The 15,557-nt window shown below is 36.4% G+C and overlaps 1 protein-coding gene across 1 annotated transcript; it reads left to right on the top strand.

Annotated features, from left to right (window-relative positions):
- Positions 1-1,667: 1,667 nt before the first annotated feature.
- On the top strand, positions 1,668-3,612 carry LOC111899949 (transcription factor TCP12). Its single transcript, XM_023895829.2, has one exon. It carries the CDS (start codon positions 2,138-2,140, stop codon positions 3,338-3,340), a length of 1,203 nt encoding a protein of 400 aa, XP_023751597.1. The 5' UTR covers positions 1,668-2,137; the 3' UTR covers positions 3,341-3,612.
- Positions 3,613-15,557: the final 11,945 nt, after the last annotated feature.

The raw sequence follows: 15,557 nt of genomic DNA, 5'->3' as shown, positions 1-15,557 counted from the left end.
ATTAAATGAGGATTCAAATCATTCTTATTATTCAAATTATGTAATTCGTAAATCTTTTATGATTTGGAATTATTGACAAATTTTTAATTGGATTCTAATGAATCAAAATAAGTGTAGTCAAAGAGTAAATGTTTTTATATTCGTGAACATAAGAGGAGTATTGAACATTATTGGTAATAATTGCAGAAAGTTTAAAGTCTTTTTAGTAATTTAGTTTAAGAACTTGTTTAGATTTGATTAACTAGATAAAGTTCTACTTAGAGATCATATTTAAAGTAAAATATGTTTTGCAATTTTAAGATATTAGACATATTAATACATAAATTACCAATCTATATTAAACATGAATTGATATCACATCTTTTTCTTAAACCATGACTAAAAATTACTTATAATCACATAATTTTCTTTTATCATTAATATAATTTACTTTTTGATACATATAAAAAATTGAACTATGATCATAAATTATTAATAATCATATGTTTTTTGATTTAGCAAGATGATTGTCACTTTTAGATGAACATAAAAAATTAAAACGTCACAATAAAATACTTATAGTTATTACTTTTGTTTCATTTACTAAATGATTAACAAACACTGTTCTTTGAACACATAAAATAATTTATGTACCCGTATGTATTTGCTTTTAACAATATCATATTCATGTGACCAATTTAACTTTATGATTTAGACAAATAAATAATTGTTCCAAGATATCATATATGTATCTATCATCTTATATAAAAACAATCACAAATATATTTTCAAAATCAAACAAATATCATGGCAACGTTTAGCCATGACTAGTAAATGTCTAGTAAATGTCGTGTTTTTATCTTAAATTGTGGCTAAAAGTTTTGAAATACTATACAATGCTCATATAAATCAATAAAAAAATGTAGCTTAAACTAGGTTAAAACTATATTAGCAACGTTTAGCCAATGAAATAATCGACGTGTGACACAGTTGTTTCAACCAAAATGTAAATATGTCATTTTTGTACTACTATTTGAGTTTGCTTTGGGATAAAGTTTGCAAGTGATGGTATATATCAAAGTGTGTCGCTTTTAGATTTTGGCATATTTATGAATGTTGTTGTGAAAGTCGCCGTCTTGATCATTTAACTTAGGAATGAAGTTGTAGCTAGAATACCTCTAAATGAAACTTAATCCTATCATGATATTTTGTACTCCTTATTTAGATCTGTATGGCTCCTTCATCTTATAATCCCTTCAATTTGTCGGTAGTTTCTTGCTCATTTAAGAAAGTCCTTATAACACATAACTTATGTTATAATATAATGTAATAAAAGCATGATGTTTCCTCAATTGGCATTGCTAAGGAACTTGCAAAATATAACATGGAATTGCCAAGATATCACTTTAAATGCCAACCAGAAAGGACATGAATGAAAACCGCTTAAACTATATAAAAAAGGTAAAAAGAACCACTTATATTATTTATGAAAAGTTTATAGGTATAAGTTATCTTTAGCTCATTTATATATATATATATATATATATATATATATATATATATATATATATATATATATATATATATATATATATATATATTTTATTGAATGTTGAATTATAACCTTTTTAATTCATAAATGAGTAGGGACAACACCCAATGCAAATTTTAAAAATATTGTGGAAAAAGTAGATATTTTGAAATGAATATAGAACCCGAATAACTTTTAAATATAAACGTTCAATGTCTTGAAAGAGAGGAAGGATACTAATCCCTCGTCTCTATCTCATTCTCTATCTCTCTCTCTAGGTCAGGAAACCCAAATGTAGCTACTCTGCTACGTACCACGTGAAGTGCTACCATGTTTTTTCTTTTCTCTCTCATCACTCACATATGGTCCAAGCGATAAAACAATGCATCTGTACAAAAGCATCGAGTGCTTCTTCACAACCTTTCTGCCCAACTTTTTCTTCTTCTTCACCTTCATCACGACCACCACCATCCCCATCTTTTCCACCACCCTTGTGCGATTACAGCATCACTATCACTTAACATGTCTACTATTCTTGAAGTTCTTCATCCAAAAAATAACTGATTCACATCTAGTCATTGCTATAAATAGCATACACAAGTAGCCTCCCCCACTCCCGGCAGGGATATGGAGCATGTGGGTTCTTCTAGAAAACATGAGTATCTTAATCTTATTATTGATCCAAATAAGGATGATGGTCATGAGATTCCTAATTCAAGTCATCAAGAAGAGCCTCCTTTCTTTTTGGGATTCCCTTCACCTTTTTTTGATGATATCGATACTATTCCAATACTCGCAAACAACCATACCCATCAACACCAATGCTTCAACATCACTGAACCTACGCCTTCCGAATCATCGAAACGTCTAAAGAAAAGAAATGTTGGTAAGAAAGACAGACACAGCAAGATACATACAGCGCAAGGTCTTAGAGACAGGAGAATGAGGTTGTCACTTCATATTGCCCGAAAGTTCTTTGATCTTCAAGACTTATTAGGGTTTGACAAAGCCAGTAAGACCATTGAATGGCTTTTTTGCAAGTCCAATAAAGCTATCAAAGAAGTCGCAGACAACTTTGATTCAAAACATACCAACCAAAGCATGACTGATCAAGTTATCGACAGAATCGATTGGCGTGAGTGTGAAATGGGATTCAGCAACGAGATCAAAGTTGCTACCAACAAACCGAAGAACTATCAGGAGGTGGAGATCAAGAACAAGGAAAGGAAGCGAATTCAAAATAATACTTCTTCTAAGGATACGAGGGACCAAGCGAGAGCAAGAGCAAGGCAGAGAACAAGAGAGAGACTGATGATCAAGGAACTTGAGAAATCAAAGTTTTTGTTTGAACGAAACCCTAATGACGAAATTCACAAATTAGGGTTAGGGTACATGGTAAGCTCTGATAATCAAAATATAGATAAACTAGGGTACACGTCTATTGCATCTGAACCCATCCAACAACAGTCATTGAGTCCCTCCGATTTTTCGAGTACGCATCACTTGCTTCGAGAACTGCAATTGGCCAATATCAATGATGATATATTAAAAAGTTATTCAGGGAGCATTGTGAGCGCACCTGCTTATTGTACCACATTGATGAACCACAACCCTCCTGCAGGTTGGTTAAATTCCAGCTTCGGATTCATAGGAGTTCCTGGAGAATACGATGCTGACAACATTATACCTGAGTCCTACAACCAAGCAATTGTGTCAAGAACTGATTCTTTGACAGGTGCTCATATTAATTATGAACAAAACCCTAGCTCATTTTTTATGTCAACCACCAACAATTTCCACCATTTCCAAACTCAAAACCAAGGCAAGTAAGCAAATTCCCCTGAAGTAGCAACATCACAATGCTCAACTAATCATCCCTCATCTGGGTTTCTTAGTTTTGTGTTTGATTTAACTCATTTGGGATTCTTTAGTCCAAATCTATCGACCAATATTTGTCAAAACAGATCAACCATGTATCAGTATAGTTAATTTATTGTGTTTGTGTGTGGAATATAATACAAACTGGATTGTATTTAAGTCGTCTTCTATTTCCATTTCGTTTTTTTTTTCATATATATTTTAAACATCATCAATTGTAGACCTGTCTCAATTTTATAAATAGTGTTGTAGTACTCTATATTGAAATGTATGGTAACTATTTCCGGTCATAATTTTCTTTGTTGTTTGTTACTTCTAAGACATTAGAATTTTAGTGATTTATAAGTAGAAAAAAAATTGGTACAACAAATGTTAAAAAGTGTCTATATATCAGATACACATGCACATGTAACAGCAGAAATAGACCATTGCACATGATATGTTGAGTGATGTGATCATCATCAAGCACAATACATCATTACTTATGTCCGAAAAGGGTGAATTGACCTCAATCAATATATAAGAGTAATATCATCTAAAGAAAATTATATATACCATAGTTTTTTTAACAACAAGACGCTAGGAATTAAGTACAAAACGTTCAAGCAAACAAATTTTAGGATTAATACACCAATCCAACCAATCAATAAACCAGTGGAAAGCTACCCTTTTGATATCGACTAGCCAGGTCCTTACTGGGAAAAAACATTTATATATACCTGACTAAAGTCAAACTTATCATACTGGGAAAAAAACCATCAATTAGATTAAGGGTTGGTTCGTGACATATGACTTCTACCAATATACTTTTGCTCAATTTACTGGTAATTAATTTTCTTCTCCATCATGTATTAATTAGTTTTGTCAACTTGCATGGTGCAGTGATCATATATAACTATATAAGTATCCATTAACGGGAAATTTGATTAATTGACAGTTATGACAACAATTTTTTTTTCAAAGGGTGTTATGGTGGTCAACATAAAAGATTTGCGGAAAATCATCAATCTGAACATTAAGCTAGCCTTTGGGCATTTAATCAGCCTACATGTCTCTTAAAAATGTTATCTTGGTACCTGATAGTATCTCATACAGTCATACCAATTTTTCTTCTGCTCTCATTGTCCTCAACAGATTGTCATGCATGTGTAATGGCAAGAACTCCTGACTCTGCTAACTCCCTTAATAAAATAAATTTGCAACAAAAGGCTTAGCTGACAACAGTAGAATTTGAAAGAACCATGTATATCATATTACCAGAAAATGAAGCAAAGGGTATATTGAACTTGTCTGATTAACATTTCAAATTTATTAAGCAATCTTATAGTTTCGCTACTCTCTTTATTTTGAACGGATTAATTAGAGTCATGTGTCATGTGGTGTTCCTAGTATATATATATATATATATATATATATATATATATATATATATATATATATATATATATATATATATATATATATATATATATATATATATATATATATATATATATATATATATATATATATATATATATATATATATATATATATATATAATTTACTAATATGGTTTGCTTTTGTACCTAGGTTTTCGTTTTAAGCATAATAATCTTTTTTATGCAAACACAATAAATAGATGACAAATGCATATGTAGTTATGTACTAACCTTTGGTGAGTGTCAACTCCATTGAAGATCTTATTATTGGTTCCGAGAATCCCAACTTCTCTCCATTCTAGGTGGTCAAGTTTTAGTCGCTTATAAGAGCTTTCTATGGGTTATTTGTTCTTGTAGAAATGTCTTGTGTTTTAATTGCAAGACGGAAAGCATTCGTCACTTAGTTGCTGATATTTTCTATTTGGTAATGCATATGTATTCTATATGTTTATATGTTTATGTATTTAGTTGTTAGCCCATAGGTTAGGTCGACTCAAGGCCCTGTATTTTGATTTCCTTGTATACGTATTGTATTTATTTGGTTGTTTAATGAGAAATCTCTTCATGGGAATTTTACCCAATTACATGGTATCGAGCCTCTTCTTTCTCTAAACCTTACGCCATACCCTACCTTTTTCTTCTCCTTCACAGTGTTGCAACCTTATCTCTCATTCTTTTCCCTCTATTTCTCATGTTCCTCATAAAACGTCTGGTATCACCAACATCCGCACCACAGTTCTACTAATCCTATACTTGGAACGACATAACTATGATTCCTAGCGGGAATTATTCTTAATCCATTGTGCAGGTTATGGTGTCGATGCACACTTAACATCTTCTGTCAAGACTCCAACGACCCTCACTGATGTCGAATGGTCATGCATTGACCACGGGATTAAATCTTGCATCTATGGTACGTTGTCCCAAATACTTCTCAACACTGTTCTCAAGCAAAACACTTTTGCTCATGTACTTTCGAACAATTGTTCCGATCTAACAAGGAGTCCAAGGCATTCTAGCTTAATAATGAAATTCGCAATATCTCAATAGGTGATTAATCCGTTGTTGCTTATTGTACACATATTAAAACCCTTGCAGATTCATTGGTGAACCTTGAAGCTTCTGTCTCAGAGAAATCTCTTATGATCTACACGATTAATGGATTGGTTTTTAAGTATGACTTCATTGCTACTTTGAGCCAACACATCTAAAGAACGCCATCTTTACCAGATGTTTGTTCCATACTTGAGGTTGAAGAACAACGCATCAACCAACACCGACCTATTCAGCCTCATCACTCAGACAATGCCTCCTCTCCGACCCTTCTCTAAATTGTTGCATCCTGTGGTGGTTCCAACAGTAACATAGGAAGGTACTTACATTGCAGTAATGGGTGTGACGGTGGTGGTGGTTATCGACAACAAAACAACTAATTTCCTAAACAGTAGCATCAACAGGAGCAAGCTCACAATACAACCCCATGGACTTCACTTCTTGGTTTTGTGTGGGCTTATATTTCCACCGGGTCCAACCCTCCCACGAATGGGCTTCTTCCAACTTCTGCTCCTACCTAACACAGTTAACCGACCCTCCCACCGGGTCCAACCCTCCCACGAATGGGCTTCTTCCAACTCTGCTCCTACCCAACACAGTCAACCGACCCAACAACCTAGGCGCAAGTCCAATCCACAGGCCCATGTCGTCACACAACCTACATCATCTGATCAAACCATGCAACTCCCTCAATTATTCAATGTTATGAGTCTTGATGACATAGACAATGTTAGGTGATATATGGATACGAGGACCACATCTCACATCCATGCAAACAAAGGTATATTACACTTTTCATGTTCCTCTCGTAATATATGTTATGTTATGGTTGGTTATGGATCATCTATTAATGTAACTAAGACCGGTTCCTCCGCTCCTTACACCGTTGATCCCTATCGTACCGTTCATTTGCATAATATCTTTATCACTGGTAATATAACCAAACATTTAGTATCCATGTTTAAAGTTACTAGAGTTAACGATCATTCAATTGAATTTGATGCCTTCGATTTTTTTGTGAAGGAATTCAAGACCAAACAGGTTCTTTCTCCGATGTGATAGCTCATGTGATCTCTGCCCAACTGCAGCTCTATCTCATTAAGTGTTTTTTTTCCTCGATTCATCCGTTTAGCATCAACGTCTTAGTCACCCCGATGACAACATTTTTCAACAATTAGTGTCTAGTCGTTTTATCAATTGAAATAAAAACACATCCAAACATCTTTGTCTTTCTTGTTAAGCATGCAAGCATGTTCGTCTTCCATTTACTCTTTCAGATTTTAAGGTCTCTTTTTTGTTTGATATTATACATTCTTATGTTTGGACATATCCTTTGCTGAGTCATATTGGTTCGAAATATTATGTTAATTTTCTTGATCAATATTCTCATTATGTTTTGGTGTATCCTTTAAAACAAAAATATGAAGTGTTTGATAAATTTTTTCACTTTTGTGTATATGTTTGTACCCATTTTAATTGTGAAACCGATTTTGAGGTGCCAGTGAAGAACAAGAGGGCAAACCGATTTTGAGGTGCCAGTGAACTTCTCTTAAGTCTATTCCAAGAGTTGTAGTGTTGTGTGAGACATTTGAGACATCACACTTGAGGTGCTAGGCTCACAAGGTTCTCAAGGAATCCAAACTACAAAAGGTATGTTTCTAGCATTTATGTTTAAAAGTTCCCCATCGTATGCTAGATAGGTTAAGAACCTTGGAAAATCAATTTTTCATGTATCTTAGTTAAACATAGATCCAAGGTTTTTAGGGTTGCATGTACACCTTAGGTGTGTTACAATGCTCAAAACCCTACAGTTATAGCCTAAACAATGGCATCAAAATGTGATGAGGTTATTTTGTCTTCTGCTTTCAAGATAGACCAATGTGGCAATTTTGTTTATAGTAGATTTGATGATGCTACTAGAGTTGGATTGATCATTTGCTTATATGTAGATGATATGCTGATTTTTGGTATCGACCAAAATCAAGTAGATGAAACAAAGAACTTGTTATCATCCAAGTCTTCCATGAAAGATTGGGGAGAGGCTGATGTAATTCTTGGAATAAAAATTAAAAGGATGAACAATGGTTTGGTGATGACTCAAAGTCATTATATTGAGAAAATTCTCAAGCAGTTAAATTTTACATATTGTTCTCCTATGAGTACTCATATGGATCCAAGTGTGAAATTAATGCCAAATAATGGCATTCCCATTTCACAATTTGAATACTCTAAGGCTATTGGTAGCTTGATGTATGACATGGCAAGTATCAGACCTAATATTGCTTTTGTTATGGGCAAGTTGAGCAGGTACACTAGCAATCCTAGTGCTTAACACTAGCAAGTAGTGAATAGAGTGTTTAAATATCTCAAAGGAACTATGGATTATGGTTTGAGTTACTTGGGGAGTCCTTCGATTTTAGAAGGTCAGCCAGATGCAAGTTGGATAACCAACATGGAGTACAATTCCTCACCTTCTGGTTGGGTATTCTTGCTTGGGGGAGGTGTCATTTCTTGGCCTTCCAAGAAGCAATCTTGCATTACAAACTCAACAATGAAATCTAAGTTTGTTGCGTTAGCAACTGCTGGTAAAGAAGCAGACTAGCTAAGGAATTTAGTCTATGAGATTCCTTTGTGGTCTAAACCGATAGCACCTATTTCTATCCTTTGTGATAGTGCAGCCCCTTTGGCTAAGACATACAGCCAGGTTTATAATGGAAAGTCTAGATACTTAGTTGTTAGACATAGTATGATTAAAGACTCATCATGAACGGTGCGATTTTAGTTGAGTTTGAGAAATTGCAACAAAATTTGGCAACTTGATTAACGGTCTGACAAGAGACTTAGTGCACAATTCTGTGATTGGGATGATATTAAAATCCATTTAATTTTGTAATGATGAGACACTTAATTCCCTCTTAATATAATGTTATGAGTTGAATTCAATGTGGAAAGCTCATACTTATAGATTTGAACACATGAAGTATTCATCTCAGGTATGTGTTCGGTTCTGCAAGTTAGCCAAGTTGAAGTTTAACTTATTAATAATTTCTTTGATAAATGTATGTGCAGATACATGGAAAGGAGTTACCTACGTGATTGTGAAGTATAGCCGCATTTTAGGAGGTTGTGGACTTGACCTTGATATGATCATGAGAGGATTGGGACACACGGCTTTATAATAGTGTCAAGTTGTATTTTGCTAGAAATTCAATAAACTAGTATGTATTTTACTTATTGAAGGAATTCAAGAGCAAACAGGTTCTTTCTCCGATGTGATAGCTCAGATGATCTCTGCCCAATTACAGCTCTATCTCATTAAGTGTTTTTTGTCCTCGATTCAACCGTTTAGCATCAACGTCTTAGTCACCCCGATGACAACATTTTTCAACAATTAGTGTCTGGTCGTTTTATCAATTGAAATAAAAACACGTCCAAACATCTTTTTCTTTCTTGTTAAGCATGCAAGCATGTTCGTCTTCCATTTACTCTTTCAGATTTTAAGGTCTCTTTTTTGTTTGATATTATACATTCTTATGTTTGGACATATCCTTTGCTGAGTCATATTGGTTTGAAATATTATGTTATTTTTCTTGATCAATATTCTCATTATGTTTTGGTGTATCCTTTAAAACAAAAATATGAAGTGTTTGATAAATTTGTTCACTTTTATGTATATGTTTGTACCCACTTTAATTGTGAAATTAAAATTTTCCAATGTGATAATGGGGAGGGGGCTAATGATTCGGTTTGGATTAACACTGTTATCAAATCATAGGATGTAATTTTTGATTAGATGTGTTTTTCATCAATTCAAAAGCCTAAGGATATAAGTTTTGGTACTAATAAAGTGCAAAATTCAGGAATTCAAGATGGTGGTGATGTGCAAGAACCACAAGAGCTTCGTAAAAGCAAAAGTGGCCAAATTGCGAAAAATTTCGGATCCGACTTCCAACTGTATTTGGTGGAACTTTCAAAGGATGAAATTAATCTTGAATACTCTTATTTATATAGTATTGGATATGATCCTAAGACATATCAGGAGGCCATGGAGTCTTGAGATAGTGTCTATTGGAAGGAAGCAATTAATGATGAAATGTCATCAATTCTTGAGAACAACACATGGATGTTGTCTGATTTGCCTCTAGGTTCTAAACCACTTGGTTGCAAATGGATTTTCAAAAAGAAAATGAATGTTAATGGGACTATTGACTAATTCAAATCCCATTTATTCATTCAAGGTTTTAGACAAAAACCTGGTGTTGACTATTTTGATATGTATGCTCCGTTTGCACGTATTTCTACTATTAGATTGTTGATTGCCTTGGCAAATATCCACAATCAGGTTATTCACCAAATGGATGTGAAAACAACATTTTTAAATGGTGATCTTGATGAGGAAGTTTACATGAAACAACCAGAAGGTTTCATTATGCCTGATAAAGAGCATATGGTTTGTAAACTTGTCAAATCTTTGTATGGGTTGAAACAAGTGCCTATGTAACATCCCAAATCCTAGGTATAACTTTTAAAAGCTTTGTATTCATTTTATTGAGGGAACTCGACGAGTTAGAGGCCCCAACTCGTCGTGTCGAACCTAGTCTGTAACACCCCAAGTTCAGAAACAAGAGTTTAGGGGCTTAAAGTGTAGATTGAAGAAGCTACTCAACGAGTAAGTGCGATTACTCGTCGAGTCGGAGCGGGTTCTGGTCGCGAGTTAAGTGACCAACTCGCCGATTCGGTGGTTGGAGTCGACGAGTTGGTTCTAGGAAGAGAAAACCCTAATCTTAGGGTTTGCACCCTATTTAAAGGACCTTATGTCCTCACCTCTGCCTCCTTGTTACCTCTTGAGAATCAGAAAACCCTAAAATTGTGTGTGAGCCTTCGGAGTGAGCTTGGAAGCTTTAGAAGGAGATTCTAGCAAAGGAGGCTTGTAGATCAAGTGCATAACATCAAGGGACTCGTATAGATCCAGAATCTACTTTAGTTTGGGCACATTTTTGAGGTAACAAGTTGTTACCTTGATCCTTTCCTTTATAGATCAACTTATGGATGGATTTGGGGCCATTTTAGTATGTTTAAGATCCATTTCGGGTCATGGGTCTAGATCTGAGGTTGCAACTTCAGATCTAGACTTGCCCTGGTTCATGAAATCATAAAGCATCAGCCCTTTGGTTTGGTTGTGAAACATTCTTGCCTTAAACCTTAGCCCTAGCTTGTTCTGGGCTAATAGCACCTTGTACTCATGTAAAGTTGGCAGCTTTACGTGAGAGTCATGCCCTAGGAGGATGGATCTAAAGTTTGGAGCCTCTGCATGGCTCAAAAAGTGACTATATGGATGAAGGAATGAAGAAACTTGGTGAGTCTCTTGGGTTGACTCGGTGAGTCATATGATGATGGGCATGGACTCGACGAGTTAAACGAACAACTCGGCGAGTCTGTTGAAGATTGTCGTGGACTCGGCGAGTCATAGCGCAGAACCCCCAACCTCTTCTGGTTAAGACTCATATCAGTAATTTGAGTGGTGATTCAGTGAGCTGGACAAGATAGGACTCAGAGATTGATGGACTCGACGAGTCATGGGGTGACTCAACGAGTCGAGTCGTGATATGAGAGTTTTATGAGTTAAGAGCTCGGCGAGTCAATGGGTTGACTCGGCGAGTAGGGTCAATCAGGAAGGTTGACTTTAGGCCAGGACTTTGACCTTAACCCGTTTGACCTTCAAGGTTATTATGGTAATTTGGATATTTATGTCAATGGATCATTGATGGCTATATGTGTTGGAGTCTAAGGCAGTGCTTCGGGATTGTGCTTTCATGGTTCGGTTCGGCAGTTGCAAGTTGAGTTATCCTCATTATTCTCAAGGTTATAAGGCACCACGGCCGGCCCTTTGATTTGTATTTGAGATAGTTACAATGTGGTCTGATTGCTCTGTATCCTAGTAGATAGGATGGTTGTTAGGCTGGTATGATTGGTTAGACCAGTATTTTTGGTAGATTGGAAGCGGTTATGCTTCGTGACCTATAGTTAGGTCTGACTGTCTGTATGCTGGTAGGAGATTACCTATTATATGCGCACATGATTGTTTGCTAGTTGTAGGGTATTCAATCCTGAGGATGATAGGACCCTAGTATGTCGGTTTAGACTGTTGTATGGTTATCTGATATTAGTGCACATGTCTGATTGATAGTATGAGGGCAATCCAACCCGATGGTTGTGGGCCAGGAGTATTCCATCTCGGTAGGATGATTGGACTCATAGTAGGTGGGCATTCCAACCCGATGGTTGAGGGCATGGGGTATTCCATCCTGATGGATGATTGGACCCATATTAGTTAGAATAGATGTAGGAGTGTGGGCATTCCAACCCGATGGTTGTGGGCTAGGAGTATTCCATCCTGGTAGGATGATTGGACTCATAGTAGGTATTGCATTCCAACCCGATGGTTGTGGACCAGGAGTATTCCCTTCCGGTAAGATGATTGGACTCATAGTAGGTTGGCATTCCAACCTGATGGTTGAGGGCCTGGGGTATTTCATCCTGAGGGATGATTGGACCCATAGTAGTTGATGTTGTATGTGTAGGTGTCCAGGCATTCCAACCCGATGTTTTTGGGCCAAGAGTATTCCATCCTAGTAGGATGATTGGACTCATAGTATGTTGGCATTCCAACCTGAAGGTTGAGGGACTGGGGTATTCCAACCAGATGGTTGATTGGGCCCATAGTATGTTGTTCATTGTTGTATGTGTATGGTTATGTGTGTATGGGTATTTAAAGGGGGACTCACTAAGCTTTCGGGCTTACAGTTTCAGTTTATTGTTTCAGGTACATCAGGTGATCGTGGCAAGGCAAAGGCGTGATCGTACCGCTCCTCATATTTCATGATTTGTGAGTTGGTTCTGGGGATACTTTGATGTTTAAACTATTTTGAAAACAAGTTGTAATAACTTAATGGTTTTTGAATGGATTGAAATGTTTTAAATTGGCCCAAATATTATGGGTGTTACATAGTCAGCCTGCGTGGTTTATGACTTCTACTCGACGAGTTAGAGGACCCCGACTCGATGAGTAGAGGTTGTTCATGGAAACCCTAATTTTTAGGGTTTGCACCCTATTTAAAGGACCTTAAGTCCTTTCCTCCAGCCTCCTTACCACCTTTTGATGGCTAGAAGCAACCCTAATTGATCTAAACCCTATTCTTGAGTGTGTGGGAGCGGCTAAAGTATGTTTTTGGTGCATTTGTTGAAGAAGTTTGAAGATTAAGAAGCTTGGGACAAGAATAAGCTTGTAGATCCAGTATTTACATCGTCTTGGCTTGTATATGAAGGTAAAAAGTCCTTACCTTGACCTTCCATTTGTTAGATCTCTTCTTAGGTGAGAATATGGGCATTTTGGTGCAAAATGGAGACACTTTCGGATTTGAGCTTGTCACAAGGGAATAGTTTCAGATCTGGACTCCTCTAGGCCCTTATAGACATAAAGCCTCAAGCTTTATGAAGCTTTGGCCCTCCTCCATGTCCAAAACCTTCTTCTAAGGCTAGTTATGAGTGTTCTAGCTTCTTGGAGCCTTGAATGCACGTAAAGTTAGCAACTTTACATGATAACAACACCCTAGGAGCCTAGATCTACAGTTTGGAGCTTTGGTTTCACTTAAAAGCATCTGAATGAGAGATGGACTGAAGGAACTCGATGAGTTGCATAGTTAACTCAACGAGTTGAATGAGGGTTTTCTCGCTTCGGGATTCTACATGAACTCGGTGAGTTAGAGAGGTAAGTCAACGAGTTGGTTAGGGTTTTCCCGACATTCAGGACACTTCATGGACTCGACGAGTTGTCTGGAAACTCGGCGAGTCGACTAGGTTTTTCACGATTTCTTGAGTTCTGAAGGAACTCGACGAGTCAGTAAGCTACACCCGACGAGCTGGATCAACATGCACTGTTGACCTTGACCGTTGAATTTGACTTTGACCAAGGGTTGATCAGTTTTAATTCTGGGGGTGTTTTAGTAATTTGGAAATTTATGGAAGTGGATCATTGGTGGATGTAGATGATTGAGTTTGGAGCTGTATTTAGGGAGTTTGACATTATCATCTCGAGCTACTTGTGAGGTAAGTTGTCCTCACTATACTAACAGGTTCGAAGGCACCAACGCCAACCCTTTTTTGTATTGTTATCCTAGTTATTGCATGATGATATGCTTAGTGACATGTTAAGTCGGTATCTTGGTATATAGGATGATGCTATGTTAGTGACCGGATAGGTCGGTATCTTAGTTATAGGATGATACTATGTTAGTGATCTGTTAGATCTGTATGACTATTTGTACATGCTAGCTAGCGTATGATATTTATGTGCACGTGATTGTTTGTTTGGGGGTGGGTTGAGGCAGACATGCTTTGTATTGTAGGCCAACATACCCAGGGCGGTTTGGATAGACTGTAGGTCGGTAGGGCTCATCAGTCAGGCCGAAGGCTGGGAGAACGGTCCAGATAGGCTGAAGGCTCGGGTGGGCGGACCAGATCTGTTGAAGGTTCTGAGAGTGAGCCAGATAGACTGCATGCCCGGTGAGGGCAATCCAGTCATTTTGTAGACTCTATATGCATGTTGTTTATTTGCTATGATATGATTATAAATGTATGGCTTTGGTATTTTGGGGGAACTCACTAAGCATCGGGCTTATAGTTTTTGATTATGTTTCAGGTACTTCTGATGATCGCGGGAAGTTGAATGCGTGATCGTGCACATCCTTATATTTTAGGATTTGATTTTGGGGTACTCTGACATGAAACCATTTTGAAAACAAATTTGTAATAATTATTGGTTTTTGAATGATCTAAAAAGTTTTAAATTGGCATGATTTTTATGGGAGATATTGTTGGATTAGGTGTCTAAGTTCATAACTATTTCTAGAATGTACTTGACCCGATTAGCATGGTCTATTTGGGTTGCATGGCATTGCAACACTTGGATAGACTAAATGAGAGAAAGGACACTAAAGGATTATTAATATATTATAAGTTCTAATATATTAATAATATTATTTAATTAGTATTGATCAAAGAATTAATTTGGAATTAATTAAGTGATCAAAAAGAGACTAATTAAATATGTGGGGTTGATTGTGTAAATAATCTATTCTTGTATAGTGGGCTAATGATCCATGGTTTGTATGGATTGGGTTAAAACCCATAAGGTGCTCCGTGGATAATCCATGGAGGTTACAAACCCATGGATCGTGGAATATGAAAAGCCAAGACAATTAGAGTTTACATGGTGTAACCCTAATTGTGCCACAACTATATAAGAAGCTCCAAGGCAAGCAAAATCGGGCACTAAGTGAAGAACAAGAGGACAAACCAATTTTGAGGTGCCAGTGAACTTCTCTCAAGTCTATTCCAAGAGTTATAGTGTTGTGTGAGACATTTGAGACATTACACTTGAGGTGCTAGGCTCACAAGGTTCTCAAGGAATCCAAACTACAAAAGGTATGTTTCTAGCATTTATGTTTAAAAGTTCTCCATCGTAAGCTAGATAGGTTAAGAACCTTGGAAAATCAATTTTCCATGTATCTTAGTAAAACATAGATCCAAGGTTTCTAGGGTTGCATGTACACCTTAGGTGTGTTAGAATGCTCAAAACCCTACAGTTATAGCCTAAACAATGGCATCAAAATGTGATGAGGTTATTTTGTCTTCTG

The sequence above is a fragment of the Lactuca sativa genome, chromosome 8, assembly GCF_002870075.4.
Source record: "Lactuca sativa cultivar Salinas chromosome 8, Lsat_Salinas_v11, whole genome shotgun sequence".
NCBI classification, from domain to species: domain Eukaryota; kingdom Viridiplantae; phylum Streptophyta; class Magnoliopsida; order Asterales; family Asteraceae; genus Lactuca; species Lactuca sativa.
This window is presented reverse-complemented; position numbering and strand designations above follow the sequence as displayed.

Coding starts and splice junctions, on each gene's coding strand:
- LOC111899949 (XM_023895829.2), top strand. CDS start 2,138: ATGGAGCATGTGGGTTCTTCTAGAAAACATGAGTATCTTAATCTTATT.